Here is a 27,034-nt window from a genome sequence, read left to right as displayed (position 1 = left end):
AGAGGTAGAATCAGTTATACACTATCACCTAGATTCTAAAAAGATAATGCATGCAGCAATGTTATTTGTCCTTGCCCTAAAACTTTACACAGAAACCAAGGAGCCAAGCAAAACCCTAGAGCTGCCATCCACCACTCCTGCTCTCGCAATAATCTCATCTCTGCAGACTCGCCAGATGCTCTTGGTCCCGAGACCCTTTTTCCTGCCGTCATTATTCAGTTTGCTTCCAAATAAGGCTTGAACAGTCCTCAACAATCAGGTCGAATTCAGCTCTCCAGCTACAAAAGCCCTTATTTCCACTCAGAAGCAGCATGTTGCTGGGCTTTTTATGCTGGAATTCTGGCTGCTGGAAGATCCTACTTTTCAAGAATTATCTGTTCTTTCTCCCCTACACACCTTCTCTCCACTTCACTTCAAGACACTCAGTGTCCACAGGTTTCAGGGCTGAGCTTTGACTGAGCCCCAGATCCTTCTCAGCCTCACCCCTCCTTCCATTCTCACACCGTTACCTGTGCCAAAATGAACCCATAGATGTTTCTGGAAATGCTATAGCCCTGCCTGAGGCTGGACTGTCTGGCAGCCAAATCATACATTCCACAGGGTGTAACTCCAAGGCCATTTTCTCCAGGAAGCGTGAAGTAGAGGTTTTATCCAGGGATTTGGATAAATCCTCTCAGGTACTAGGCAAAGAGCATGAGTGAACCACGTGGGTGTCTCACTTTTCTGTAAACACAGGGAGTTTAAAATCTGAGCTGCTTCTGATTTCCCCACTTCCAGTTGCCCTTACAAGGAACCAAGGACCTGCAATGTCCCCTCAGTCCACAATTTCCACTTGGGGAGACAGAGACGGTGAAAGAATAGCTTCCCTTTCCTTAGAGTTTGTGGCATGGCAGCACACAAAGAGGACTATCATGGGGCAAAAGGGGAAAGGGGAGAAAAAAGGAAAAAAAAGAATAAACTGAGTATCTGTGGATGCTGGCAAGGTTGTGGAGAAAAAGGAACACTTTTTCACTGTTGGCAAGAGTGTAAAATAGTTCAACCATTGTGGAAGATGGTGTGGCGATTCCTCAAAGACCTAGAGGCAGAAATACCGTTTGACCCAGCAAACCCATTACGGGGTATTATACCCAAAAAACCAGAAATCATTCTATTACAGGTTGGTGCAAAACTCATTACAGTTTTTTGCCATGAGTTTTAGTGCAAAAAGGATTCAGGCAGGCATAGTCTTCTACCTGCATTGGAGATCTCTCATGACGCTAGGCTTACTCTAGTATCACTTTTAATCCATCTAAAAATACCCTATTGAGTATAATACAAGAACAATGCGTGTAGTCTGCTAGTTTTCATATAAAAAGGTGTGTTTGCCTGCGTTTGTACAGGTAATCAGTGAAAAGCCACACACGAATCTACTCCAGATGGCTGCCCACGGGAGGTGACAGGGTCATGAGGGAGGCGGAGCCGAAATGGAAGCAAAACGGGCTCAGTGGATACCTTCTCCTATGGTTCTAATTTTTGAACGACATGAATTACCTATTCAAAACAAAAAAAATAAAATTTACAAATTAATGTTCTTTCTTCAATAAGGCGAATGCTTTGTAATATATACCTGAAAAAATAAATACTAAGAATAAAATGTGAATATTGTTAAAGTCATCTATTTTATTAGCCTAACAATAAACGAACGGGGCTTCTCTGTGGATGGGTTGAACAGATCCATAGGGAGTGGTAACCTCACCTTTCTTGTTCAGCTGGAGGACTGAAGGTGGGGGCGTGGCCACCTTCATGGCCAGGCCATAGGCTCCTCGGAAGGAATGGCTGTCTCTAACGATGAATGAGCCCGGTTCCTTGTCCTTCAACATGGCAATGGCTGGAGAAAGGGAGGAGAAAGACATGAACGTCTGCCAGGTAGACAAAGGTCTGTGCCCACTCATAACCTTGGGATAGGTCCTCTTCCCCTTACTCTTTTCGAAAATTGAGTCAGTGGGGACCTGGCCGGTACCCCGTTGCTTGGCTGGAAGAACAACGTGTCGGTGCAGTTGAGGGACCCTGAGGGAGGTCTCTGTGGTGTCATGTATGTTTCATGGGTGGGCCTGCCTGTGAGGAGGCAGAAGAAACAGGAACATCCCTCTCTTTAGCTAGTCTGAGATGCCAAGTACTGTCCTGGGGGCTGCCCATGGAAAAGCACAGGATTTCTGTTAATCCCTCAACACCTGTGACATCCAAATGATGGTCCCCATCTGACATTCCAGGAGACGGAGGCTCATGCTGAGTAAGAAACAGAACCAGGTCCAAATATACACAAATGGGGGAAGCAGGCAGTGGGAGGGAGGCTGTCACAGCACACCCTGCCACTACCTGGACGTTGCCACCTATGGCATTTGTCTTAAAGATTTTATAACATGGACTCTTAACAGCATAAAAGGAAAGAAGTTTCCAATTACACTTTCTGATGAAAGGGCATGCCCAAAATGTTATTGAAAATTTAATACAAATTCCGAGATTCAACAAGGAAATAACAAAATAGAGGTGGCCCTCTATCCCATGGCTCTGTGGCTGACATGGCCAAATGAGCCCAGCCTGGATGGGGCTGAGGACACCTTCCCCATGTGCCTGCCAACCCAGGGCCCTGCACAGTGGGTCACCCAGCTTCCTTGGTGAGACTGGTAAGCATTCAGCTAATCAAAATCATTGCTTCAAAAATCCTCTCCCCTTCTTGATCACAATCTGGCATTTCTAAGTCCCATCTCATGACACAGGAAGAGGATGAAGTGGGTTAGGGCGACAGTAACTTCAACTTGATGCTGCCAAGACAGGCTAGAATGTTTCCTGATGACTATGTCTCAGAATTTCTTTTCTAGACATTTATTCTTTATTTTAAAAAACGGAGAAAACTGGGGATTTAGAGTATAAACATAATTACAGCCATGGAAATGCTGCCTTTCTGGATTGCCAAAGGCTCTGTCTGGGAGCGATCAGGGCACAGAACATAAACCAGTAAGTGGTGGGATGCCCCTGGCATGCCTCAGTCAATACCTCCACGGCGCACTTCCACAGAGGCCCCTCATGTGCCTTGAGGCCAGGCCGGACCCACAGCCAGGGCATCTGGCCTCAGGATGAAACGAATGATTTCTTTTACACAATTTTCAATGCCCTGCACTGCGGTCCTGTGTACAGGATGAGGTCACATGGGGAGGAGCTCAATATGCCCCTGGGGATGAAGCAGGAGCTTCTGAACTGCAGACAGGGGAAGGATGGGCAGGAAAACACAGGCAGGCTCACTGTGCATGCCCGAGACTGCTGGGAGCACCAGCCAGGCCTGCAGCCATCCACGCAAGGGACCCACAGGCTAGGAAGGGGCCCCTTCTATTATTTCCAGGGCATAGGCCCTGGGAATAAACCCTGAATCCTGATGCATGTTTTCTTACAGCATATTCTACAAACTTGGGGGCTGAACATGTATTACTTTTTTTCAATGTTTAATTTTTACTTTTCTTGAGACAGAGTCTCTCGCTCTGTCACTCATACTGAAGTGCAGGGGTGCAATCATCGTTCACTGCAGCCTCAACCTCCTGGGCTCAAGCGATCCTGCCACCTCAGCTTCTAAAGCAGCTAGGATTACACACATGCACCATCACACCCAGTTATTTTATTTTTTATTTTTGGTTGAGACTGGGTCTCACTATGTTGCCCAGGCTGGCCTTGAACTCCTGAGCTCAAGTGATCCTCCCATCTCAGCCTCCCTAAGTGCTGGGATTACAGGCGTGAGTCACTGGGCCTGGCCTACTTTTCTCTTTTTTTTTTTTTCCTAAGTAAGACAAAAGATCACTTACATTGTTTTTCAACTGTGATATACCTCAGAGTTTGGTTTTTTTTGGTCACGGTTTTACTTCCCTGTGGTAAACAAAGCCTCCTGGGACTGAGACTTTGGGCAAATGTGGGTGGCAGGGGAGGGAACATGGGCTTTGCTCCGCCCACTTCTCCCCAAGCCCCAAGGGAAGTGCAGAGGTTGGCTGGGGGCGAGGGGGCTGCACTCTCCCGCACAGGCAATGGGAGCAAGGGGAGAATTTTAAAGCCATTGTTTTTCCAAACAGAAGTGGGCTGGGGAGCTGGTGTGCTGAAGTTGTAAAATCGAGCAGCCACACACTGCACACGGCAGCCACGCACTTCACCCTGGCACCGGCACCACGTTCCTCGCCTGGAGATGGGCGTGAGGGGAGGGGAGGTAGGTGAGTCTTCTCACCATCTCACACTGTCTCGCCCTTCAACGAGTAATTTCACAGCATCCGGAGAAGCAACAGCCCACAAGTACAGCTGGGACAGTAGTAGTTAATTTCCATTTTACTTTAAGGTCCTCTTTTCCTCCTGAGGTATTTTTAGGTTAGCTTTAGGAAATCTCAAGGAATTAAATATGTCACAAATTGCACTCCCAAAGAGGGTATCTGGGTGTTTTTGGTTTTTTTTCCTGCATCCACCTGAAATGTCACTGTAGCTTTTCTAGTAAAAGGCCCATCTGACAGTTAAAACCCAAATAAATGACACCCATGGGCAGCCTTCCGTGTCAGACTGCACAGGTCTCTTCTATATAAAATATGTAGAAAATGGAGGAGGTTATGGTTTTAGAGCTCAGCTGGAAAAACCAACACCCGATGTACATGTTAGCCATCCTGAGCTGGGGTCCTCCCAGCAAACCTTTTACAACATATGCTGAAGACCAGGCACCTGCCAACAGCAGCCCTACATGTACTGCACATCCACATCCACTTATCCTGCATCTACCAGTGCCAGCAAGGGCAGATGACTCCCACACAGCACCATGCAGCCCCCCACCATAGGCTCGAACCTCGCTACCCTGCTGAAGAAGCCACCAGTGCGCTCCAACCCAAATCTGTCTGTTTCAGATGCCCTCTGCTTCAATGACATCACACAAGGAGAGAAGGGGGCGTCTCGCCCCACACATCGCCCTGTTCTAAAAGACGGCGCCAACAGAGTGGAAGGGTCTGTGCAGAATCTTCTAGGACATGGTGCTGGATAAGCACCTCTCAGTCTGGCCACAGTCATTGGGATTCTTGAGACAAGCAGGGCCTGGGTGGTGGCAGTAGGCACACAGCATCCGGCCGCAGATGAGCCCTCGGCCATGGTGAGCAGCATTTCACAAAGGCCAATTCAGGCAGATGAAGGTCTTTCCAGGCCAAGGGCTTTTTTTCTCTCTCTTCCACTTAAAATGACAATCGCTTCTTTGAGATCGTAAGAGATGCACATTCTTACCATTTCTATCATCTACATAACTGAATAGCAGAATTTCAGTGGAGAGCTGGACAGTGCTATTTTTCTGCCACTCAACTATTCATCTCTAGGCATTCCCGAGGCATCTTCATAAGAAGAGAGCTTGATTTTCTTCTGAAGCAGAGATAAAGGGGCACAGAGTAGCCAAGCAGGTCTCCCGCTGACTGTGGGCAGCTTGTCATTTCTGACTGCTTTAAACCACCCCGTTCCCTCTCTTACTCCAGCCTCCACCAGGCAGCCGCTAGGAATCATTTTAGCTCCTGGGAATCCTGACGCCATCTTCCAGGCACTGGAGGCACAGCCCCACCCCCCCTTGCCAGGCACACACTATCTCTCCCGGGGTACATCCCAGGAGCAACAAGCTCTTTGCACTGCCAAAATGAGGGATCCAGAGGAAGGTATGCTCAGCTGAGACAGAAGGAAGGAAGGGAGGAAGGCCGTCCGGCAGCCAGAGAAGCATCTCGTGAATTCTGCTCATGGCCCAGGGGCTGCCTCCGGGCAGGGCTGCCCAGAAGAGCTTGCCAGCCCTCCTCTTCCGTATCTCTTCTATTCATGCTCTGGTAAAAACTGATGCCACACTTCATGGCTCAAAAATATTAATAATTTCAAACTGTGAAAGACTGCCTGACACTCTACCAAGCAGAGAGATGCTCGGCCTGGTTTGTGTGCGAGGCAAGCGGTTAAGCCCACAACCAGTTCTCATTGCTAAGTGCTTATATAGGTGTTCACCAACACACAGTGTCCCTGACTTCTCAGAGCAGGGCGTCTCTCCTGCTTCCTCAGCCCGTCCTCTGTGGCTTCATGGAGATGCAGGAGAGCGTGTCTCCTCGTCACAGTCAGCAGTTGTGGGCTGGCATCACTGGCAAGCCACTGGCTGGTACAAGCAACCAGAATTATACCCTACACGCTGGAATGCTCATGGCTCGGGCCCATTCCTCACCAACTCCCTCATTAGTAGCGAGTTTTCCCCTATAAAAACTTAAAGGTTGTAGCAATTCTCCAGGAGGCATGTAATAATATGTGGGCCCTGCTCTAACTCAATCCATACCAAGGCCGCGGTTGTCTGATGTTGCCACTGCAGTGCCCATCCTCACTCAAGGCAGCTACTCGGGCAGCAGGAAAGATGCCCAAGGAGGCCCACATCCTCCCCACATACCTTGTTCTCTTGAAATATCCGCCTTGTACCAGAACTTGGAAGTGTCTTGAACAAATTTCACAATCACAAGTTTATCACCTGGAATATCTGTAAAGCAAAATTTAAGAACAGTGACTCTGTGAGGGGCACTTCTCTTCTTGCAGCCTCTCATCTGCTGTGATCCCAGAAGTCCAAATCCCATGCCAGGGGCAGGCAAGCAGAGGATGCTCTAAGGAAAGGGAATCCTGCCTTTGCAATGGCTGAGCTGGAGGAGGCAGTGACTGTCTTACAACACAAAACAAAACAACAGGATACTTGGATCTAGACCTTTGCAATACTTTTTAAGAATACATGGAAGGTAGGGAGGACAGGGAGCAGGCCTGGTGTTGTTTACCCATAGACCACGTTGCTTCTTATACACTTGAAATATTTCATAATTACCTTTCGGATGAATTCATTTAATTTGAAAAGGAATTTGTTATTTACAGAAAGCCATGTTCCCAAGTGAAATGGAAAATAGAACCACTGCAAATGTCTGCACTTTCTACAGATGGAAGGAATCCAGGGTGGCCAAACACAGAAGCCAAGAAGAGTGAATGAGGGGCCTGGGCCAGTGCTTGGCTTTGGGAGAGGAAAATGGAAAATACCCCAAAGGCTCCGGATTTTCTCTCCAGGTGCCCAGCACAGCACTAGAGATATGCCTGCACCCCAGCTCAGCTGCAGGTCTCAACCCTTCCTTTCCTGAGTGAACGGACAGAGGGGCCCTTCCACCTGCTGGAAACACACCTACCTGGCAGAGGCGAGGCCGCTTCTGAAGTCTTGGAAAAGTCCGGAAGGACATTTGGGAAGGGGATACTGATGGTGCTCCCACTGTGGGGGCTGGAGAAGCCACTGGAGGAGGGGGAGACTGAGCCCAAAGAACGATCCCCCTCCGAGGCCCGCTTCTTCTCAGGGAGGGGCGGCTGCCCAGGCAGGGTCGCACTCTGGCCCTGCAGGCCTGGACTGTAGCGGCCGCTGTGTCCAGGTGCCACCGTGAGAAAGTTGTGGGACAGGAAGCCATTGTCAGCAGCCCCTGTTGCTGTCAGCGGGATGCCGGGGGCTGGTGATGCTCCGTGAGAATTGGCCAGCAAGGCCCCCAGGTCCTCCTCGGGGGGAAGGCCACTTCCCACCTGGGCAGTGCTGAAGCCCAGGAAGGCCTGGCTGCTGGGGGGAGCCAGGGAGGCCGGTGGCTCTGCTAGGGACAGCTCATGGCTGTGGAAGGAGGCCTGGAGCTCTGCCGGCTGGAAGCAGGGCAGCACTGGGGAGTCCTTGCTGACACCGGAGAACTCAGCATTGAGGGGACTTCCGGTGGGCCGGCAGCTCCCCAGCAAGGACACTGCGGGCTTGGGGCTGCTCTCCACCCACTGGCGTTCAGCAGAAGAGGAGCTGTTCAGAAGACAAGCCAACCAAGACGGCATGTAAGGCACAAAGAGATGCCTGAAGACCAGCAAGCACCCGCCACAAGGGGACAGGGATGGGGAAGTGGGTGCCCGGGCCCCCCCAGGCAGCACAGGAGGTATTTTCCAGACTATATGCACTAAGGCGCTCTCTGAGCTCACTGCCTGCCTGTCAAGCCCTGCTTCATGCCAGGATGCTCCAGCCTATAATAAGGGCCCCCAGGGAGCCGCCCCACGAATGCCTCCAGCTACACAGATGCTGCTCCCTCGGCCCCTGCGTCTTCCCTCCTGCACCTTCACGGGGTCAGGGCCCTTTCATCCTTTAAGACGCAGCTCAGCTCTGTACCCACTGGGAAGCCTTTTCTCAGCCCTCACCCAGCACCTGTGGCCGCATACGCATGTGCCCTCGGGAGTAGAAATGCACTCCAGTCTGGTCCCTCAGCACTAGGCAGGGATGCCACCCACATTCACCCCCACAGCAGGGCCATGGGTTCACTGCGGGTCCCCTCCTCACTGCAGCATGATCCCTCTGCCCATTTCCTTCGTCTGTCAGACGCACCATCAGCCCTCCATCCATGCAACCAGCTGATTAACAGATACCACAAAGAGTCCTGGAGATTACCACACCCCTACGAACACGGAAAGACGGCTAAAACCACATCACATGACACACACATATTCCACCAGCACTGGAACACTCATGGGTACAGAGTCCATGTGTAATGCCAAGTCCTCAGAGGAGGGCTCCTTCTTTATTTTAAGGAGAATGGAGGCAGAATTTAAGAAGTTAAATAGGGAGCTACGTGTCCACACAGCAACGCATAAAAAAACTTATTCCTACTCTGGGCAAGAGGAATGGTCTCACATATGGATTTCCTCAGGGACAGTATCTCTGTGAAGCAGAAATAGGCCATTTTTGTCTGTTAATACCCACCCCCTCCCACCCCCAGGTCCTTCTGTTAACCAGAATCCCTGGAAGACTGACTTTCCTCTGTTTCCTGTCTTGTCCCTATCTTTTCCCACATTTTCACTACATACGCCTGTCCCTGGGGGGTAGCAGGGTCATGCACACAGCCCCGTCCCCTGCCCCGCCCCATCTTCAGGCGATCCCTGGCTGGTCCCACACCCCTCTTTCCACCCGCAGCTCAGCATTCTGGGTCTTTAGGGGGAGTTTGTGCCAAGTTTAAAGACCCATCTTCTTACCTCTCTCTCCTCTGGCCAGGGCCATTGCTGGAAATGCTGCAGGAAGCAGCAAAAGCCTGCTGAAAGGAGGGCGTCGAGGGCGCGTCGGCCCGCAGCATGGTGGATTTGGGTCCGACGGGGCTCTCTGACATCCCCACGGCGTGACTGAGCGTCTCAGGGCAGCCTCGTGGTTCTGCAGCGAGAACACAGAAAGCAGACAGACCTCAGTTGTAGGACTGGAGAAATCACCATCTCTGCCGCTTTTGCATGTTACACAAGAAACAGTGTTAATTTTTGAGGCTTTCTGTCATCCATGGCCATACTGAACATGACATCGCTACCCAAAATAGGCTGGAGGAGGCGGCCAGCCCTACTCCCCCCCCAAGCACAGGTTTATTCTCAGGCATCACTGTTCCCAGAAACGAAGCCACTTAATTCAGTCCCCACACAAGGTCCAGCCCATTACCACGAGCTGGTCGGCCCCGGCATCCCTGTGGCCACGTGGGGAGATGGGCCTTGGGCCCTCTGGGCTTGTCCTCCCAGCCCCATCGCCATAAAGGCTGATGTCCTATAATGTACTCTCTACCCCATGATCTAGGCTGCTCCTTACTTTAGAATCGGCATGGTCTTTCTTCTGCAAACCAGCAGGCGGCTTCTCCCCAGAAGGACGGTAAGTGCAGGCCCTGCAGTGGCCGGGCGGCCTGGGTGTCCTCACTTTCCTTTGGTCCCCACCCTCCCGAGCTGGTAACTGGGCTATTGACATCGAGCACTACCAGGGCACAAACCCATGCTGGAGCTTTCCAGGTCAACCCTGCTGCAACAAAGGCCACAGGGCAGGGTGCAGGGGACGCCCTCACAGGCTGCGCCAGGACGCAAACCTGCCTGTGTCCCATGCCTGGGCGCAGGCACATTCCTCTGATGGAATTTCTGTTTTGCTTCTTGCCCAGTAGCTGCATTGTTTCTGGATATTTAAAACATCTTGCCTTTTGTTTTTCTTTTTTTAAACCAGGCTTCAAGGAATGGACACATCTACCATGGTCAACAAAATAATATTATTAGGCATGCTGGTCATTTTGTTTTCTGTTTCAAAACAAGCAAAGATTGATAAGAGAATAATAACATTTTAAAAAGTTCATTTAATTCATTTCCTGGAGAGGGTGCTGAAATTTAGAAATTTCCAAATAGACAACTCACAGGTCTATCACCTCACATGCTTGAAATTTGTGTTATTTTAATTACACTGAAAAAAGGCTACCTTTTTTATCCTTCAAATGAAAACGAACACAACTTAATGCCAGAACCACACTTTATAAAAATGATGTTTACTGAGAATATTCTGAAAGAAACTATCAGTGGCATATGTGATCTCTGAGGAATGAAATATATAAGGGTTTATATTAATCCAGATGTCAATGAACACTGGTCTGTGCATTATTCAGACCAGTGAGGAAGGAAAACCCTGACCACTCCACTAAATTACCCCACATACAGGGTGTAGTATCCTGTTTCTTTTTTAATTGATCTCTACAGAATTTGCACTATCAATTCACAAATGAAATTATTAAAAAGAATGCACTTCACTCCAATAAGGTAAATAAGCTCTATCTCCACCAAGACAGAACGAAAATTCTATTTTTTTCTTTTAATTAAATATTTCTGAGCCATTAAGCGATAAGAACGAAAATTCTAAAAATTATATTGCATCCCAACATATGTGAAGGGAAACACTTTTTCGATCACAAATGTTATTTCAATATGAATTAAAAATTACTATTTTTATTTAGCGGTAATTCTTTTCCTAATGAAACATTATAGATTTTTAAAATATATTAATCAGTACATAAAATGTCTGGAGTTATGCCTAAATTAACAACATTCCTAGCTATCTAATAGATCTTGGTAGAGAAAACGTGAACTTTAAATGCTTAATTTTCCATGAAACCTTAAAACCACACCTTTATATATCGAGGTATAACTAACATACAAAAAACTGAATATCCTTAAAGTAAACAATTTGGTCAGTCTGTCATATGTAAACGTCCATGAAACCATCATCACAACCAAGATAATTAATATTTAAATCGTCACTCCAAGAGTTCCCTCCAGCCCCTTCTCCTGCTCATATGGTTTCTGTCACTTTGCTTTAGCTTGCATTTCCAAAAATTCTGCATGACTAAAATCATTCATATAAACTCTTTTTTCCTCTAACTACTTTTACTTAACAAATTATTTTACGATTCTGCCACACTGTAGAACATATACACAGTTCATTGCTCTTCCATGGTGAGTACTTCTCCACTGAATGGACATAGCACTTTTTCTCAGTCCGTTCATTTGTTGATGGACACTTGGGTTGCTGCCATTATGGGGTTGCTACGTATATAAAGATGTAATGAACATTCCTGGACACTTTTTTTGTACTGACATATACTTTCACCTCTTTTGGGTGAATACCTAGGAATGGAATGTCTGGACCACAAGATAGGTGTCTATGTAACTTTTTAAGAAAATGGAAAACTGCTTCCCAGAGTACTGGCAATATTTCACATCCCCACCATCATTCCTGCGCCTGCTTGGTATGGCTGGCATTTTTTATTTTAGCCATCCTAGTGCAGGTCTAGTGGTATAACACTGTGGTTTTCATTAGCATTTTATTAATTACTAATGATGTTGAGTATCTTTTTATATACTTCTTAATAGGCATTTTATGTGTCCTCTGGTAAAATGTTTGTTCAAATCCTTTTCCATGTTTTCACTAGGATGTCTGCTTTCTTACTACTCAGTTTTAGCAGTTCTTTATATATTTTAGATGCAAGTCCATTATCAGATATATGATTTGCAAACATTTCCTGAGTCTGTTGCCTGAGCTGCTAAATAAGATTCACTTAAGAATCTTTTGAAGAGGCCGGGCACGGCGGTTCACGCCTGTAATCCCAGCGCTTTGGGAGGCCGAGGCGGGTGGATCACGAGGTCAAGAGATCGAGGACATCCTGGTCAACATGGTGAAACACTGTCTCTAATAAAAATATAAAAATTAGCTGGGCATGGTGGCGCGTGCCTATAATCCCAGCTACTCAGGAGGCTGAGGCGGGAGAATTGCCTGAACCTAGGAGGCAGAGGTTGCGGTGAGCCGAGACAGCGCCATTGCACTCCAGCCTGGGTAACAAGAGTGAAACTCCGTCTCAAATCATTTGAAGAACAAAATCTTATAATTTAAACCCAGTTTTTCAGTTTTTTTCTTTTAGGAATAGTGTGTTTGGTATTATATCTAAAATAGTATTTGCCTAATCCAGTCATAAAATATTTTTTTCTGTTTTCTCCTAAAAATTTTTATAGTTCTGGAAGAATCTATATGCATACGCCTATGATCAATTTTCAGTTGATTTTTTTACACATGGTGTGAGGCATACATATCAACAAAGTTTAGCTTTTTAAATATGGATATTCAATTGCACCACTACCATTTGTTGAGACTATCTATTCCTCATTGAATTGCTTTTGTAATTTTATCCAAAATCAGCCAAATATTAAATCCATCTAGGTTATTTTTCATCTCAGACATTGGAGTTTCTCTCTCCAGTGAAATCTGGTGTAAACGTAGTTAAAATAAACGTCTTAATGTCCTTGTCTTAATGTCCATAATCTTAACATCAGCATTTTGTCCCCATTAGTTTTGATTGATTTGGTTTCTCTCTTAATTATATTGCCTATTTTCAGGCTTCTTTGATTGCCTGGTAATTTTGTATGGAACACCAGACATTGTAATTTTATGTTGTTGAGTGCTGGGTATTTTTGTATTCTTTATTTTTTTTATTTTTTCCCATTTATTTATTTTATTGCATTTTAGGTTTTGGGGTACATGTGAAGAACATGCAAAATTGTTGCATAGGAACACACGGGGCAGTGTGATTTGCTGCCTTCCTCCCCATCACCTACATCTGGCATTTCTCCCCTTGCTATCTCTCCCCAGCTTCCCACCCCCCACCGTCCCTCCCCTATTTCCCCCCAACTGACCCCAGTGTGTAGTGCTCCCCTCCCTGTGTCCATGTGTTCTCATTGTTTAACACCCGCCTATGAGTGAGAACATGCGGTGTTTGATCTTCTGCTCTTCTGTCAGTTTGCTGAGAATGATGGTTTCCAGGTTCATCCATGTCCCTACAAAGGACCCAAACTCATCGTTTTTGATGGCTGCATAATATTCCATGGTGTATATGTGCCACATTTTCCCTATCCAGTCTATCGTCGATGGGCATTTGGGTTGGTTCCAGGTCTTTGCTATTGTAAACAGTGTATTCTTATAAATATTCTTGAAATTTATTCTAGGATGCAGTTAAGTTGCTTAAAAACAATTTTATCTTTTTGGGTCTTGCTCTTCACATTTGTTAGGAAGGCCTGAGTCATGCTCCATTTAATGCTAATTATCTCCCACTACTGAGGCAAAACCCTTCTGTATATTACCCAATGCCCAGTGAGTCTTGATACTTTCCTCTCTTGCTTATAAGAACAGGCACTATTCCCAGCCCAGGGTTAGCACTGGGTTAGCCTCTCCTTCCAATATTCTCCTTTGGTTCTTTCCCTGGCCTTGAATATCTCTATCATCCTCCTATGAATTCCCTGATCAGTGCTGAGGTGAATACATACAGCAGATCCTCTGCAGGCCTCCACAGTTCTCTGTTCAGCCTTCTTTCCATCCTGCACAACATTGTGGTCTCCCCAGAGTTTCAACTCCAGCTGCCCAACTCAGTCTCCCAGATTCTACCTGAGTTTCCTCTCCCTGCCTTACACCTGGAAACTTTCTCAAGGTGGTAAACTGGGACAACTGCAGAGTCACCATGTTTGTTTCTTACTTTTCAGGGTTCACTGTCTTTTACTGCCCGATGCCCATTGTCTTGGAAGCCATTATTTCATAAAGTTTGTCCATTTTTTGTTTGTTCAGGCAGGATGATCAACCTAGTCTCTATTATTCCATCCTGACCTGAAACATACACCTCTAATCTTTCATATTTAAAGATGAACAATTCACTGAAATTAAAGTTAACTTATCCATTATACAATAATTATAAATTATTGAACTTAACTCTATAAATTAATATCCCCAAGACTTATAGTATTTGAAATGAAAAAGAGCAAAAAAAAAAAATATGCTATGAGAGTATGTCTAAAACATAATTGTGGAATAATAAAAATACCTCAAAATTTGGAGGCAGAGGCTCATGTTTGAATCTAGGGTCACCGCGTAGATTGTATTAATATAGTAATTTGTTTTATCTTTCTCAGTTTACCGCCTCACTTATTAATAGGACTAACACTGCTACCCACACCACACAGGGTTCATTAGACTGAAAGGGAGGATGAAAAATTTACACAGATGTTATGGCTAAATAGAATGAGGTTAAACAGATGTTTATCCAGTGAGGCAAAAGAAGCCAGAATGTTAGACTGTTCACAGCAGGTCCTCAAGAAAGGTGGAAAAGCACGCTTATCAACAATCCTGGAGACATTATAATCTGTAAACCATTATCTAAGATTTCCACATCAGCTGCGTCAGCTCGAAGTCAGTACTAGAAAGAGAGTGTACGTTCATTTTCAGCTACGGTGCAGGAGTTAAACTTCCACTGAGGACAATTATGAAAGCTACACAAAATACAACACCAATAGTTTGAAGGCATTCAGGTCTCCCAAGGCAGCCAGGGCTTACTGGGCCAAAACTTCTAGGGAAGGGAGCAGGAGATCCATAGCCATTTCTCCTTCTCAGCCATGGACCCATTTGGAAGCATGTGGCATACAGGCCACATACAAAGCAGTAGTCAAGGAAGGCTATGGTAATCACACAGTTCTGGGGAGATAAAAATTGGAGTTCAGAGCTACAAAGGTAACCGGTTCTGGAAGTCCCAAGGTCTCAGAGAAATGAGTCTGAGAGAGAGAGTCAAATGATCTGAGCATGTTTCCCCTCAAGGCATTTCTGAGTCCTAAGTGGCAGAGGTACACAGCGCAATGCCCAGTAACCAAGACAAAGCTAGCTGCTATGAAGCTAAAAAGATTAGCAGGGATTGTGGCAGTCTCTTAGTGGATGCTAAGTTACCAAAAACAGCAGTTCAAGATGTACCTAGGACATGTACCTTTGCAAACACCACAGGTTTCAAGGTGAGACCCTTGAAGGGCAGTAACTAGAAACAAGAGGACCATGACAGGATCTGACTAGGCACCTGTCAGAAAATTATATTCTTTCTAAAGAGAACATGCCTCTCCTGCCCAGAGCCTGACTTTGTCTATATTTTTAAAATACAATATCAAATATTTAATTTTTGAAAATTGATCATCAATGCCAAGAAACATGATAAATGAAAACCAGGACCCCCCACCATCCCACACACAGAAAAAACACCCACAGCTAGTTCAAAAATTGATGTTAAAAGCCACAGATATTAAAATAACTAAACGAATGTTTAAGAAAACAGAAGCAACAAGAACTTCACCAAAGAACTGAAGTCCATTAAGAATAATCAAATGGAAACTCTAGAACTTAAAAAAATGAAATTAAGCAGTCAGTTCATGATTTTATCAGCAGAATAAACACAGCAGAAGAAATTGTGAGTGAACTGCGAGAAAAAATAGGAAAGAAAATATGCAATCTAAAGCACAAAGAGGAACAAGAATGAAAAATACACAAAAGACGGTAAGACATGAGATATGAATCTTAAAAATTCTAACATAAGTATAATTGGAGTCCAAGAAGTGGTGGAGAAATCGAATGAGGCAGAGGCAATACTGGAAAATATACATACTGAGAAATTCCCCAAAGACTCAAGAAATCAAGCCATGAGTTAAAAAACAAAATAAACAAAAAAATCTAAGCAGGATGTATAAAAAGAAAACACACACAAGCACTTAATAGTAAAACTTCTGAAAATCAAATACAAAATCTGAAACACAGCGCCTCGTCCATTCTGGGGGAAAGGATGGGACACCAATTTCTGCACTAATGTTTTCAACACTGAATAACGTTTTCATGATAGAAACGCCCGGCGCTAATGTTCTGTTTGTATGAACACACTGTTAAGACCCTTGGGAATGGTGTGTCTGCTGCACCCAACTGTAAATACCCCATGACTGTCTCAAGGCGAGGCCTGGCAAATGCTCAGTCTATGTCATGAATGCACATGCATGTCTCCTGCTATGACTCACCTGGAAATCCCTAGAGCAGATGCAGTTTTGTGACTGACTGGCCCTCCTCCCAGTATGGCCCACAGGAAATGTTCTAAAATAAGTGTTTAGTGAATTAATTATTTCTTTCTCCTGAAGCTGGGATAGAAAAACAAAGATGCATGGGCCTTAAAACCATCCCTTTGCGCCGTCACTTTTATTCCCAGTACTAAGGTGACTTATCTACATTTATGTTTGTCTGTATTTATTTTCCATTTAAACCGTCTTTGCTGGGGCTGGGTGCTGTGGCTCATGCCTATAATCCTGGCACTTTGGGAGGCCGAGGTGGGTGGGTCACCTGAGGATTAGAAGGCCAACATGGTGAAACCTCATATCTTCTAAAAATACAAAAATTAGCCAGGTGTGGTGGTGCGTGCCTGTAATCCCAGCTACTTGGGAGGCTAAGGCAGGAGAATTGCTCGAACCTGGGAGGCAGAGGTTGCAGTGAGCAGAGATCATACTACTGTACTCCATTCTTGGGCCAAAGAGCAAAACTCCATCTCAAAAAATAAAAAAATAAATAAAGTAAATAAAAGCGTTAAGCACCAGATTTCCATTAACATGGCCTAGACCAGCGGGAGAACAGAAGAGAGAGAAAAAAAGTGACACAGGGAGTGCCTGTGCGTCCTGCTTTTGTCAGCCAGATGAGAACATGTGCAAATTACTACTGCATGGAGGAGCATGTGAGGCGCAGCTTTTGAGCTGCAGGAGGACCCACAGGGAGACTTGCTTCATCTGGAAGGAGCCTGAAGGCTTCTTGGAGGAAGTGGCATTTGATGGAAGCCTGAAAGGATGGGTGGGATTCTGACAAAACCACCTCATGGGTTCTCTGGCTCATGGGGCAGGGTCTACCCCTGCCATTCACAGTTGTGTCCTCAGCATGGGGCTGGTACCTGTAGGAGCTCCAGGTCATTCACATTATGAAATAATGAATGAGCTAGCAAAAGCTTAGAGGTTAGGTGGAGAAGTTCAGACCACATGGAAATACTGCTTAGGGATCTGGTTCAGAGGAGTAGGTGGACGGTTGTTCAGTTCCTAGGGTCCCATGCCAAAACGGAGCACAGAACTTTGGAATAAAAAATATGTTTATTAATCAAGTCTAATATGTCCAACTTATGGTTGGTCGTTTGAGCTTTCAAAGGGTCATGCAAGAGAGAAGCATGGGTTGGGTACAATGGCTCACGCCTGTAATCCCAGCACTTTGGGAGGCTGAGGCAGGTAGATCACAAGGTTGGGAGTTTGAGACCAGCCTGGCCAGCATGGTGAAAGCCCGTCTCTACTAAAAATACAAAAAATTAGCCGGGCATGGTGCCACACACCTGTCATCCCAGATACCAGGGAGACTGAGGCAGGAGAACTGCTTGAACCTGGCAGGCAGAGGTTGCAGTGAACCGAGATCATGCCATTGCACTCCAGCCTGGGCAACAGAGCGTGACTCTGTCTCCAAAAAAAAGAAGACAGAGAGAGAGGAGCATGCACCCAGCACAGCACGCAGCACCCGTTTCTATGACTGACAGTGCTCTTAGTGGTCTCCACACAGCCACGGGGGCAATCTCTGGTGCTTCACATCCCTGGTTTACAGAGTCCCCGTGTGTCAAAGCTTTAGAAGACCCCACACCATGACTCAGAAGCCCTCAGTGCACTCCCATGGCGCCTGGGAATTTCACCAAATGAGAAGAGGCTGAAGGAAAATAAAATCCCACTTTGTTCCTGTTATCACAGTGCTTGTCCCAGAAAACAGCAAGCCCAGCACTTCCCATGAAAGTGGCTTTGTTTATCATTCAATTAGCACCAACTCTGGGGCACCCTGGCTGTGTAGTTCCCTCTGTCAGACCAGTTCGTGACTGGGTGATAGGACTTAACCCTTTATTTGGAGAAGGGGCTGCTCAAAGCATCAGATTCCATGTTTATCCCAAGGACCTGCACACAGGGAGACTTGGGCTTCCTAGTCCATTTCTCCTGCAGGTCGTTGGTTCCTGCCAGTGCAAGTCGGCTTACGGAGTGCCACACAGCTCAATGCCATAGCAATTAATCCACTTATTAAATGGGTCTTGGCATTCCCTGGTAAGTTGGGTGAGGGTCACATTTTCAGGTCAGTGGAGTCACTACCAGTTCTAGTGACTGGGAACGCACACAGCAAGGAGGATGCTGACCACAGCTGCACTTTACACAAAACCTACATCCTACAGATGCCGTGCTCAGCACCTACCATCTCCACTCCCCTCAGGTCTGCACGGCTCCTGGGGATGTGCCCATGCTGAACGAGTGAGAGTGTGGGAGTCTGGGTCCCTTTCTAAGTGCTCCTCTGCACTGTCCCTGCTGGGCATCCAGGGAGCACAGAACAGCAGCCTGCAGGGCTGGGGGAAATGCACCAAAAACCTTAGTCAAAGGCAGCAGTGAAGTGAGGATGATCCACCTACTGCAAACCCTTCTGCACGAGTTCACTTCATTTCTAGAAATGTGCTCACCATAAGAACACGCAGCATTGTTGTTGTTGCTTAACTTGCACATTTGATGTTCACAATTAAACGACCATGAACATTTTTAGCAGCGTTAAAAATGAGGACGGGACGTAGGCTGAGCTTCTTGTTGTGGCTGGGTCAGGCGCCCGTATCCTCAGCTCTGCACCTAGAAGGGGCCCAGGAAGTGGCCCGAGGTGGGGATGACGGGGTGGGGAGCAGACGGCATTTGCACCGTCTTGCACAGGGTCATCTGTGGAGGCACTGACCCCGCTGCTGCCTCCGGAGCAGGAATGTGGCAGGGGGGCCTTCCACAGCCCTGTGCCCCTGGCAGCCTGTCTCTGCTTCAGAGGTAAGGACACCACAGTGAACGTGATGGTCTCTCAAAGCAACTACGTGGAGGATCTTCCGGGGAAGGCCAACTTCTTCTAAGGCAAAAGCTGCCTTCCTGAGGCCATGCACCCCTCCCCCCTAGGAAGATGTGTTTCCACAATGCGGGAGGCTCCAGAGGCCACACAGAGATGCTGTTTAGACCGTGTGCACCCCGCACAGTCCTGCCAGCCAGAGCCGGTCTGGGGCCCTGAATAGATGCTCCTTTTAGTTCTAGGCATCCCACTGGCTCAGACTCCTTCTGCCCTTCATTCCCACAACATTCTCACATTTTCCCTTTGCTGCTGAGACCAGAGCTGGAGACATAATACTGTTAGTGTGTGAAAGCAACACTCATCTCACTTTCTGGTACTCTGCCTAAGCAGCTGGTGTTCCTGGTGCCCTGTGGGGGTGAGGGGAGGCCGCTGCTCCGAGGCAGCCCCCAGGGACCCGGCTAGAACTCAGGAGGCGCGTGCCAGTCCTTCTGGGACCTCAGGAATGTCTATGCTCTTCTCCTCTCAGCTTCCACTTCCTTCATTTCCTTTACCCAGAACAAGGGTGAGAGGGTCACGGGCCCTTTTCCAAATGATCTATTTTTACGCTCTCATCCAGGCTTCTGTGGGAAGCTGGATATCACTCATTCTCCAATCGCCACTATTTACACGACATATAAGTTAACAGGAAGAAAAGAAACCCACAGGGCTTAGGCAGGACCACTGGCTTGCTCTTCCAAAGACTTAGAGCCTGGCCGGAGATCTGCAACCTAAATGTAGAAGAAGCTGCCAGACACATTAAAAACTCGTGAGGGACCCAAACATCAAAGTTCATCCTTCGGATGTGACTCTTGTCACAGATGCAGGAACCATAACTTACTAAGCAAAAAATCAGGACATGTGACATTGCAAACAAAATCAACATCTTCCTGTGTTCCTGATTTCCCGTGTTCCTGATAAGGCACATAAATTATTCACTCATACATCAATTAGTTAATAACTACAAACCGCCTTTGAATGTTTTATATTACCTTTAATAAAAAAATAAAATGAATTTAGCTGAGGTCAGTATTATAGTCTCCTATTCAGATGAAGAAACTTAAGTTTTGTTAACTACCTAAAAATGCAGTCTCAATCTTTGGCCCATAAATACACAGGCATATTCACAATAAACTTTCAGAAATGAGTGAACTATCGATCTATCTATCTATCTAGCTATCTATCTGACTCCATTCTTTCCTCCCTACTGGTCACATCCCAGAATTATTATGCAGTTACATAGGAAGTATCCTTTTCCATTATTTGAGAGAGTTCTAAAAAAAAAAAAAATGGAACATCGACTCTGTCGTATCCTTCTTCCCTTACATTTCTAGGCAGGGAACCGGGACTGCTGCGGCGAGAAAGCTCAGATCTCCAAATTCTAGCCTGAGCTCTCGGCCATAGACCATGCGGGGCGCCAGGCACATTATCAACTGCTGGGGCCTTCAGGATTTTCATTGACAGACTCACTTCAACTGGGATCAGATTAGATGATTTCTAGGGTTTATTTACCTAGGCATTTTTAAATTCTAATTTAGAAAGGGAAGACTTTGTATCAGAGTTTCCACAGTTGTGATTACTTTTTTTTTTTTTTTTTTTTTTTAATAGTCCTTATCTTCCCTTTGGGAGGCTGAGGCAGGTGGATCACCTGAGGTCAGGAATTTGAGACCAGCCTGGCCAATATGGTGAAACACTGTCTCTACTAAAAATACAAACATTAGCTGGAAATCACTTGAACCTGGGAGGCAGAGGTTGCTGTGAGCCGAGATCGTGCCATTGCACTCCAGCCTGGGCAACAGAGCAAGACTCCGTCTTAAAAAAAAAAAAAAGAGTCCTTATCTTATAATTCTTCTGTTATTTGTCTATGAACAATCAAGCCATTTAACCAACCTCCTTGAAAGTAAAGAGAAGATGGCAGGCAGCCAGTTATAATGAGAATTAATTAGTGACAACCCCAACTACTGAAAAAGGATTTTCTTGGTTTCTGATGAGAATCCAAATCCTACAGATGCTCTATAAACAGACAAAAATGATGAAAAACCGACAAATGGATAAATACATAATTTCTTAGTGTTGAACCTTTTCTTTTTAAAATCCTGATGTCAAAATAATACAAATAATATGAAATTTGTTCTACAACTTAAGGTCTACTGATTTCGGCAAATACGAGAAATGCTCTCATAAGGATAAATTGTTTGTCTTCTTAAAGCAAGCATGATTCTTATTCTCCCAGTGGAGCCTGGATTGCTCCAGCCAGAGCTGAAGTGGGAATCCTGTCGACCAAAAGCCCAGTGACCCTTCTATGACATTCTCATCCCAAGTGGAATTATCCCTTTCAAAAATGACCATGCCACAGACTTCCTTTTAAGCAATAACACAAAAGGAAGTAGAAAATGCAGATGCAATAGTTCATTACAACTGAAGCCCTATTTTCTCTTATTCTTTGAAGATGTCCCATTTATATTCAAGGTTTTGATCAACTGGAAAGGAAACACATTTCCCAATTTAGTTGGTGTTGTGTAGAGAATTCTAATGTTGAAACAGTGAAAACAGGGTTTTTCTTCATAGTGTTTCCAAAGCAGTTTTTATACTTGGGATGCACTGAGGCCAGTTCCTCCAGGGACTCACTCGGTCCCTTAGCAACCTACAAGGGATGAGAGTCGTAAAAAATGTGCTTCGGTTTGAGTTCTCAAGGAAACAAACAACTTCCTTCCTTCTAGAATTTAAGGAAAGATGATATTGAGGTGGGGCTACTGAGGCTGCCTAGAGACCATATCAAGCCTGCAGACAGAGCCAACACAGAGCTGAGAAAATCAGGGCTGGGGGCCATTGGAAAGAAATGCATTACACAGACAGAGAGAACCACCCGCTGAGCGACCAAGGAGTCCTCATGAAACCAAATCTGAGGCCACAGCCACCCACAGCTGCTCAATGAGTTTCGTTATTTTTTTCAAACTGTGGTAAGACACACATAACAAAATTTACCATCTTAACCATTTTTAAGTGTACAGAGCAGTGGCATCGAGTTTATTCACTTTTTTATACAACAATCACCACCAACTATCTCCAGAACTTTATAATCTTGCAAAACTGAAACTCTGTCCCGATTGAAATACTTTCCTATCCTCCTCAGTCCCCATCATCCCACTCTCTGTATGTATGAACTCAATGACTCTAGGGACCTCATATAAGTGGAATCATACAGGATGTGTCTTCTTGTGGCTTACTTCACTGACCACAATGGCCCCAAAATTCCTCCATGCTGCCGTGCGTGTCAGAACGTCCTTCCTTTTTAAGGCTGAGTAATATTCCACTTCATGCACAGACCACATTTTGTTTATCCATTTACTTGTCCGTGGACACGCAATAGCTTTCACCCTTTGACTTTTGTAAATAGTTACATTTTCTCCTTTCTTGTTCCTTTAACCAGTTTGAGTTGGGACTTGTTACTTGCAACAGGAAACAGACTCAGTGACACAAGATCTTTGCCTCAAAGCTGCTTCCAGTCCAACAGGAGTGGAGGTAGACAGGAATGTACCAGCACAGGGTGGTCAGGCCAGAGTGAGGGTGTGCAAAGCAGCACCAGAAAAGAAAAGAGCCATCTGAACTTCCTCAGGGAAGCCTTCCTTATGCTGAGCCAAAAAAACAAAAACAAAAACCCACAGAGGAAGTACGGCCACGAGCAGAGAGACAACCACGTAAGTAGCTTTGAGAGCCCTGGGCTGATTATCATGATGGAGAGTGGAGGTTACCCTAATGCACACAGCATCATCCACACAGGAGCGGACAGCGGTCAGAGCAAGCCTCCGGCTGCTCAAGATGATCCCGGCCAGGATCTATGCCTATGAAGAGGCTGTACCTAAGATGCTTGGTTCCAAGTCTTTAGTCCCCAGAATAATTCTAGTCTCATAGCTGGACTGGTCCACAGGATAGGAAGTCTTGATGCTTTCTGTTTTCAAGCAGAGTTTCAGAGAATCTGGCTTTCCTTTAGAAATGGCACATGGGACACAGATGACACACGCTGAACTTTGCTACAGCCCTTCTAAGGAAAGGTCCCTTCAGCCTGCTGTCAGGTGGCTTGACGATGAAGCCCCAAGGAGTGCTGATCCAGGATCATCATCTTCTCCTGCAACCACTGTCTCAGTCCATGTGCACTGCCAGACAGGAGCAACCGAGGCTGGGCAATTTATTTTAAAAAGCGGTTTTTATTTGTCTCATGGTTCTGGAGTCTGTAGAACAAGCATCTGCACCTGGTGACGGCCTCAGGAAGCTTCCACTGATGTGTGCTCTGCACACCCTCACCCTGGCCTGACCGCCCCATGCTGGTGCATTCCTGACTACCTTCGTTCCCACTGGACTTGTGAAGGGAAGCTGGCATCACATGTCGGGGGGGGGGGGGGGAGAGAGAGAGAGAGAAGGTGCCAGGCTTTTGACAATCAGTTCTCGTGTGAACTAACAGAACTCACTCATTACCATGAGGACAGCACAAAGCCCTCCATGAAGGATCTGCCCCCATGGAAGGGACAAATATCCAAACTATATCAATGACTACACCATGGAAGTTTAAATCACATTCAAGCCAAGAGCCCAGGGGGAAAACCTCCCTTGTCATGTCAGAAGCCTTTTACTGTGACTTGAAAACTTTATTCAGTGTGATAGATTTCAATGGACATGAATAGAACCAAGGACACCCTTAGGGGACCTGCACCTCTAAGAACCCCTGTGGCACTCAGGGCATCTGCATCCCTCATGCCCCCCAGCCCATGTGCCAGGGACCACAGGCAGGTAATGGGGGGTTTCTCATGTGCTTTCAGTAACTGGAAGGCTGCCGCTTTCGAGAGAATATCACTGGTCAAACTCCAACCAGGTCCCTAACCAGGCAGTGCTATCTTTGCCCAGTATTTCTAAAGCATCCTGTGAGCAATGAGGAATGCAACACTGGGAATCCCATGTTAGGTAAGAATTAGAAATCTCGGCTTCAGGTAAACCCTTCACTCAGTTAAAAAAGATATGCTCTCATTGCAGTAAATAGAAACAGAGACTCAGAATGCATTTTATCTTTGTTCAGAAAACGTAAGCTATCTTCACAAATTATCAATATTTTACTGATAGTGACTATGTTCAGTGGGCTTAAAGGTGTGCAGTCTCATCCATCTACACCTGTGAGTAGCCCGGGGCTTCAGCACTTTCCCCCGCCTGCACCTGGAGGGAAACACACGTGTCACCCAGCTGGAGCAGGACTCAAACATGATTCTTGGGCTTCCCACCTCTAGCTCATTTGAGCAACCTCATCCCTTCTCGCTCTGTCCACAGCTCTGCGGGTGAGAGGGATTCAGCTGCGGAGGCTGGGAGTGGGGTACATTTCAGCTTTCCAAAGACTTACTGCTTTTCTCTTTGTGTTTTTGTTTCACTAAGGTTTCCAATTCATACCACGCCTAATGGGTGGGCTACTCACTTTGCTAATGCAAGGGTCTCATTTTCAACCCACTGGTTTTTGGTGGTGCCCTTCTCCTTCAGGCTGGCTCTATGTTCTTCGGGGGCACCGTCTCCACGGTCACACAGCATGCCACTGGCTTCTGGGCCCTGAAGGTGCTATGGAGCCCAGCCGCATTCCACTGGATCCAAACCTCATGAATACAGAGGTCGCCAGCACTGCTGAAATGCCAGCAGGGCATGTCGGCGTTTGGAGGGCAGTCCAGCAAAGCTCTGAGCATACTAAAATTGCTCAAGTATAACAAGTGATGTTCCAATTAATAAGATCATTTACAGCAATCCACAGTTTCTGCCACAGGTAGTTCTCTCTCCAAGAGCGCTGTCCTGGGACAGAACTGGGCAACGCCTGAAGCTCTCATCAGTCCGTTTGCCCACAATAACTCCTGTCCCATAAGAAATGAATTCAAGTAATAACTATTTTGTTCTGAGGGGAAGGAGGGAACAAACACTTGGGAGATCAGAAAGAAAAAAGACCAATTATTGTCCTGATTTTACTCTACATTATCTTCTTCCCACAAAGGTCAGCCACTTAGAATGCACAGCACACTATAAAGACCTCTTTGGGCCTACAGCCCCAAGCGTCTCTCTATGCAGCAGTTCAGGGAGGGGGACGCACAGTGAAGCTTCCCCCCGCCCATCATCCACCAAGGTTTTCTGATGACGAACATTCACTGAGGACTTCCTGACCCTCCTAGCTGTCCTGGAAGGAGGAGTGTCATTGGCATTGTATAAAGAGATTAAAGGCTAAAGAAGTGTGGAAGCACCAAGCATCCCTCTGAACTGGTCCCTCAGCCCCAGAACCAGGGTCTTGGTATATTACATAGCCTCGATCTACGGAAGGAAGCAAGCATCACAGCAAAACCACGAACCAATAGGAACAGTGAAATAGAATGGGCAAAAAAAAACCCAGTGAAGGCTGGGCGCAGTGGCTCACGCCTGTAATTCCAGCACTTTGGGAGGCTGGGGCAGATGGATCATGAAATCAGGAGTTCTAGACCCACCTGACCAACATGGTGAAACGCCGTTCTCTACTAAAAATACAAAAATTAGCCAGGCATGGTGGCATGCACCTGTAGTTCCAGCTATTCAGGAGGCTGCGGCAGGAGAATCACTTGAACTTGGGAGGCGGAGGTTTCAGTGAGCTAAGACTGCACCACTGCACTCCAGCCTGGGTGAAAGAGCAAGACCCAATCAAAAAAAAAAAAAAGAAAAAAGAAAAAAAAAAACAGTGAAATGAAAATTAACACACATACCCTAGGAATGGAATGTTGAAGAAAAATGAAAATGGTTTGTGGAAGTCTGTATATGACAAACATAAAACTGAGGGGAGTGGCTAGAAATTCTAACTAAGTTGCTGATAATAGTTACCATGAGTTGACTGCTCAAGCTGGAGGGAGTGGAGAGCCCACAGAATCTCTAAAGCCCTCAAAAGCAGCCTGGCTCCGCTCCCTGATTCCCTCATACGGAGGACCTCAGTGGCCACAGACCTTGGTCGGCCTAGCACACGGTCGCTAGCACACTCTGCTGGAACCGTGTCTGGGTGACTCAGAGGTGAGGCTGTGTCTCATTCGCTGTCACATCACCAGGGATTCCCCTGTAGGAGGCCAGCAGAGAAGGATCACCTGCTGAGGACTCATCACATGGCAGCCACCCCGTCTCCAGCCCACCTGCAGCTCTGCACACTCTGAGCTGACCATGCAGCCAGGTCCTGCTTCTCAAGGCCTCCTGTGCCCAGTCCCAAGATGCGTTTTCTCACAGAGCCCTATTTCTGAAATCTGTGCATACCTTTTCACTCACAGTGCATCATGTTTTACCCGGCACTGTTTTCCCTATCTTAGTGTCATGTAAAATAACAGCTTTTCTGAGACTCCATCTATCTTCAATTCTTCAAAAGAGACCCAAACCAAAGAAGCCAGAAAGAAATGGCACATGCTTCCAGTACTGAAGTAAAAGAGCATCCTGCAGAAATACCCTTCAGGAACAAAGGAAAAATAAAGAAATCCAGAGATGAAGGAAAATGAAGAGATATTCAAATGAGCCAAAGTATGGGTAATAGTAAAGTCCATTCTTCTCATGAGTTTCTTAAGTCACTTTTGATAGTTGGAGCAACAAGCAGACATCATCACATGTGGTACTCACCGTAAACAGGTAAGACACCTGCAACAACTGTACTTTAAAACTGGGGAGGGTACAGAAACTTAAATTGAAGTAAGAATTCTATGCTACACTCCAAGTGATAAAACAATACAAGTAGCCACAAATCATGACAAGTTATGTATATACTGGCCTTCCCGTCCGGATCCTGAATCAACTGGGCAGCTTCATTGCCTTGGGTGTTATTTTTTAAAAGACAGGGGAGTGGAAACAGAAGGGTAGAGGAGAGAGGGGCAAAGTGAGCAGCAGTCAGAACTATGTTGATGCACTGACCAGACGGTGCAAACT

At 46.2% G+C, this 27,034-nt stretch overlaps 1 protein-coding gene across 15 annotated transcripts in view; it reads right to left on the bottom strand.

Moving 5' to 3' along the window:
* The window catches only part of TNS3 (tensin 3), a 315,320-nt gene that overhangs the window by 20,673 nt on the left and 267,613 nt on the right, over window positions 1-27,034 (bottom strand). For all 15 annotated transcript variants that reach the window (XM_032244265.1, XM_032244267.1, XM_032244273.1 and 12 more), the window contains 4 exons: window positions 9,058-9,229; window positions 7,209-7,843; window positions 6,440-6,526; window positions 1,736-1,867 (listed from right to left, as the gene is read on the bottom strand). In XM_032244265.1, coding sequence (XP_032100156.1) covers window positions 1,736-1,867; window positions 6,440-6,526; window positions 7,209-7,843; window positions 9,058-9,229 — 1,026 coding nt within the window. The remainder of the gene's footprint in view (window positions 1-1,735; window positions 1,868-6,439; window positions 6,527-7,208; window positions 7,844-9,057; window positions 9,230-27,034) is intronic.

This window comes from Sapajus apella, unplaced genomic scaffold (genome assembly GCF_009761245.1).
Source record: "Sapajus apella isolate SASKATOON/1434 unplaced genomic scaffold, GSC_monkey_1.0 scaffold54, whole genome shotgun sequence".
Taxonomy (NCBI): Eukaryota; Metazoa; Chordata; class Mammalia; order Primates; family Cebidae; genus Sapajus; species Sapajus apella.
The sequence above is the reverse complement of the archived record's forward strand: the minus strand, read 5'-3'. Positions and strand labels throughout refer to the sequence as shown.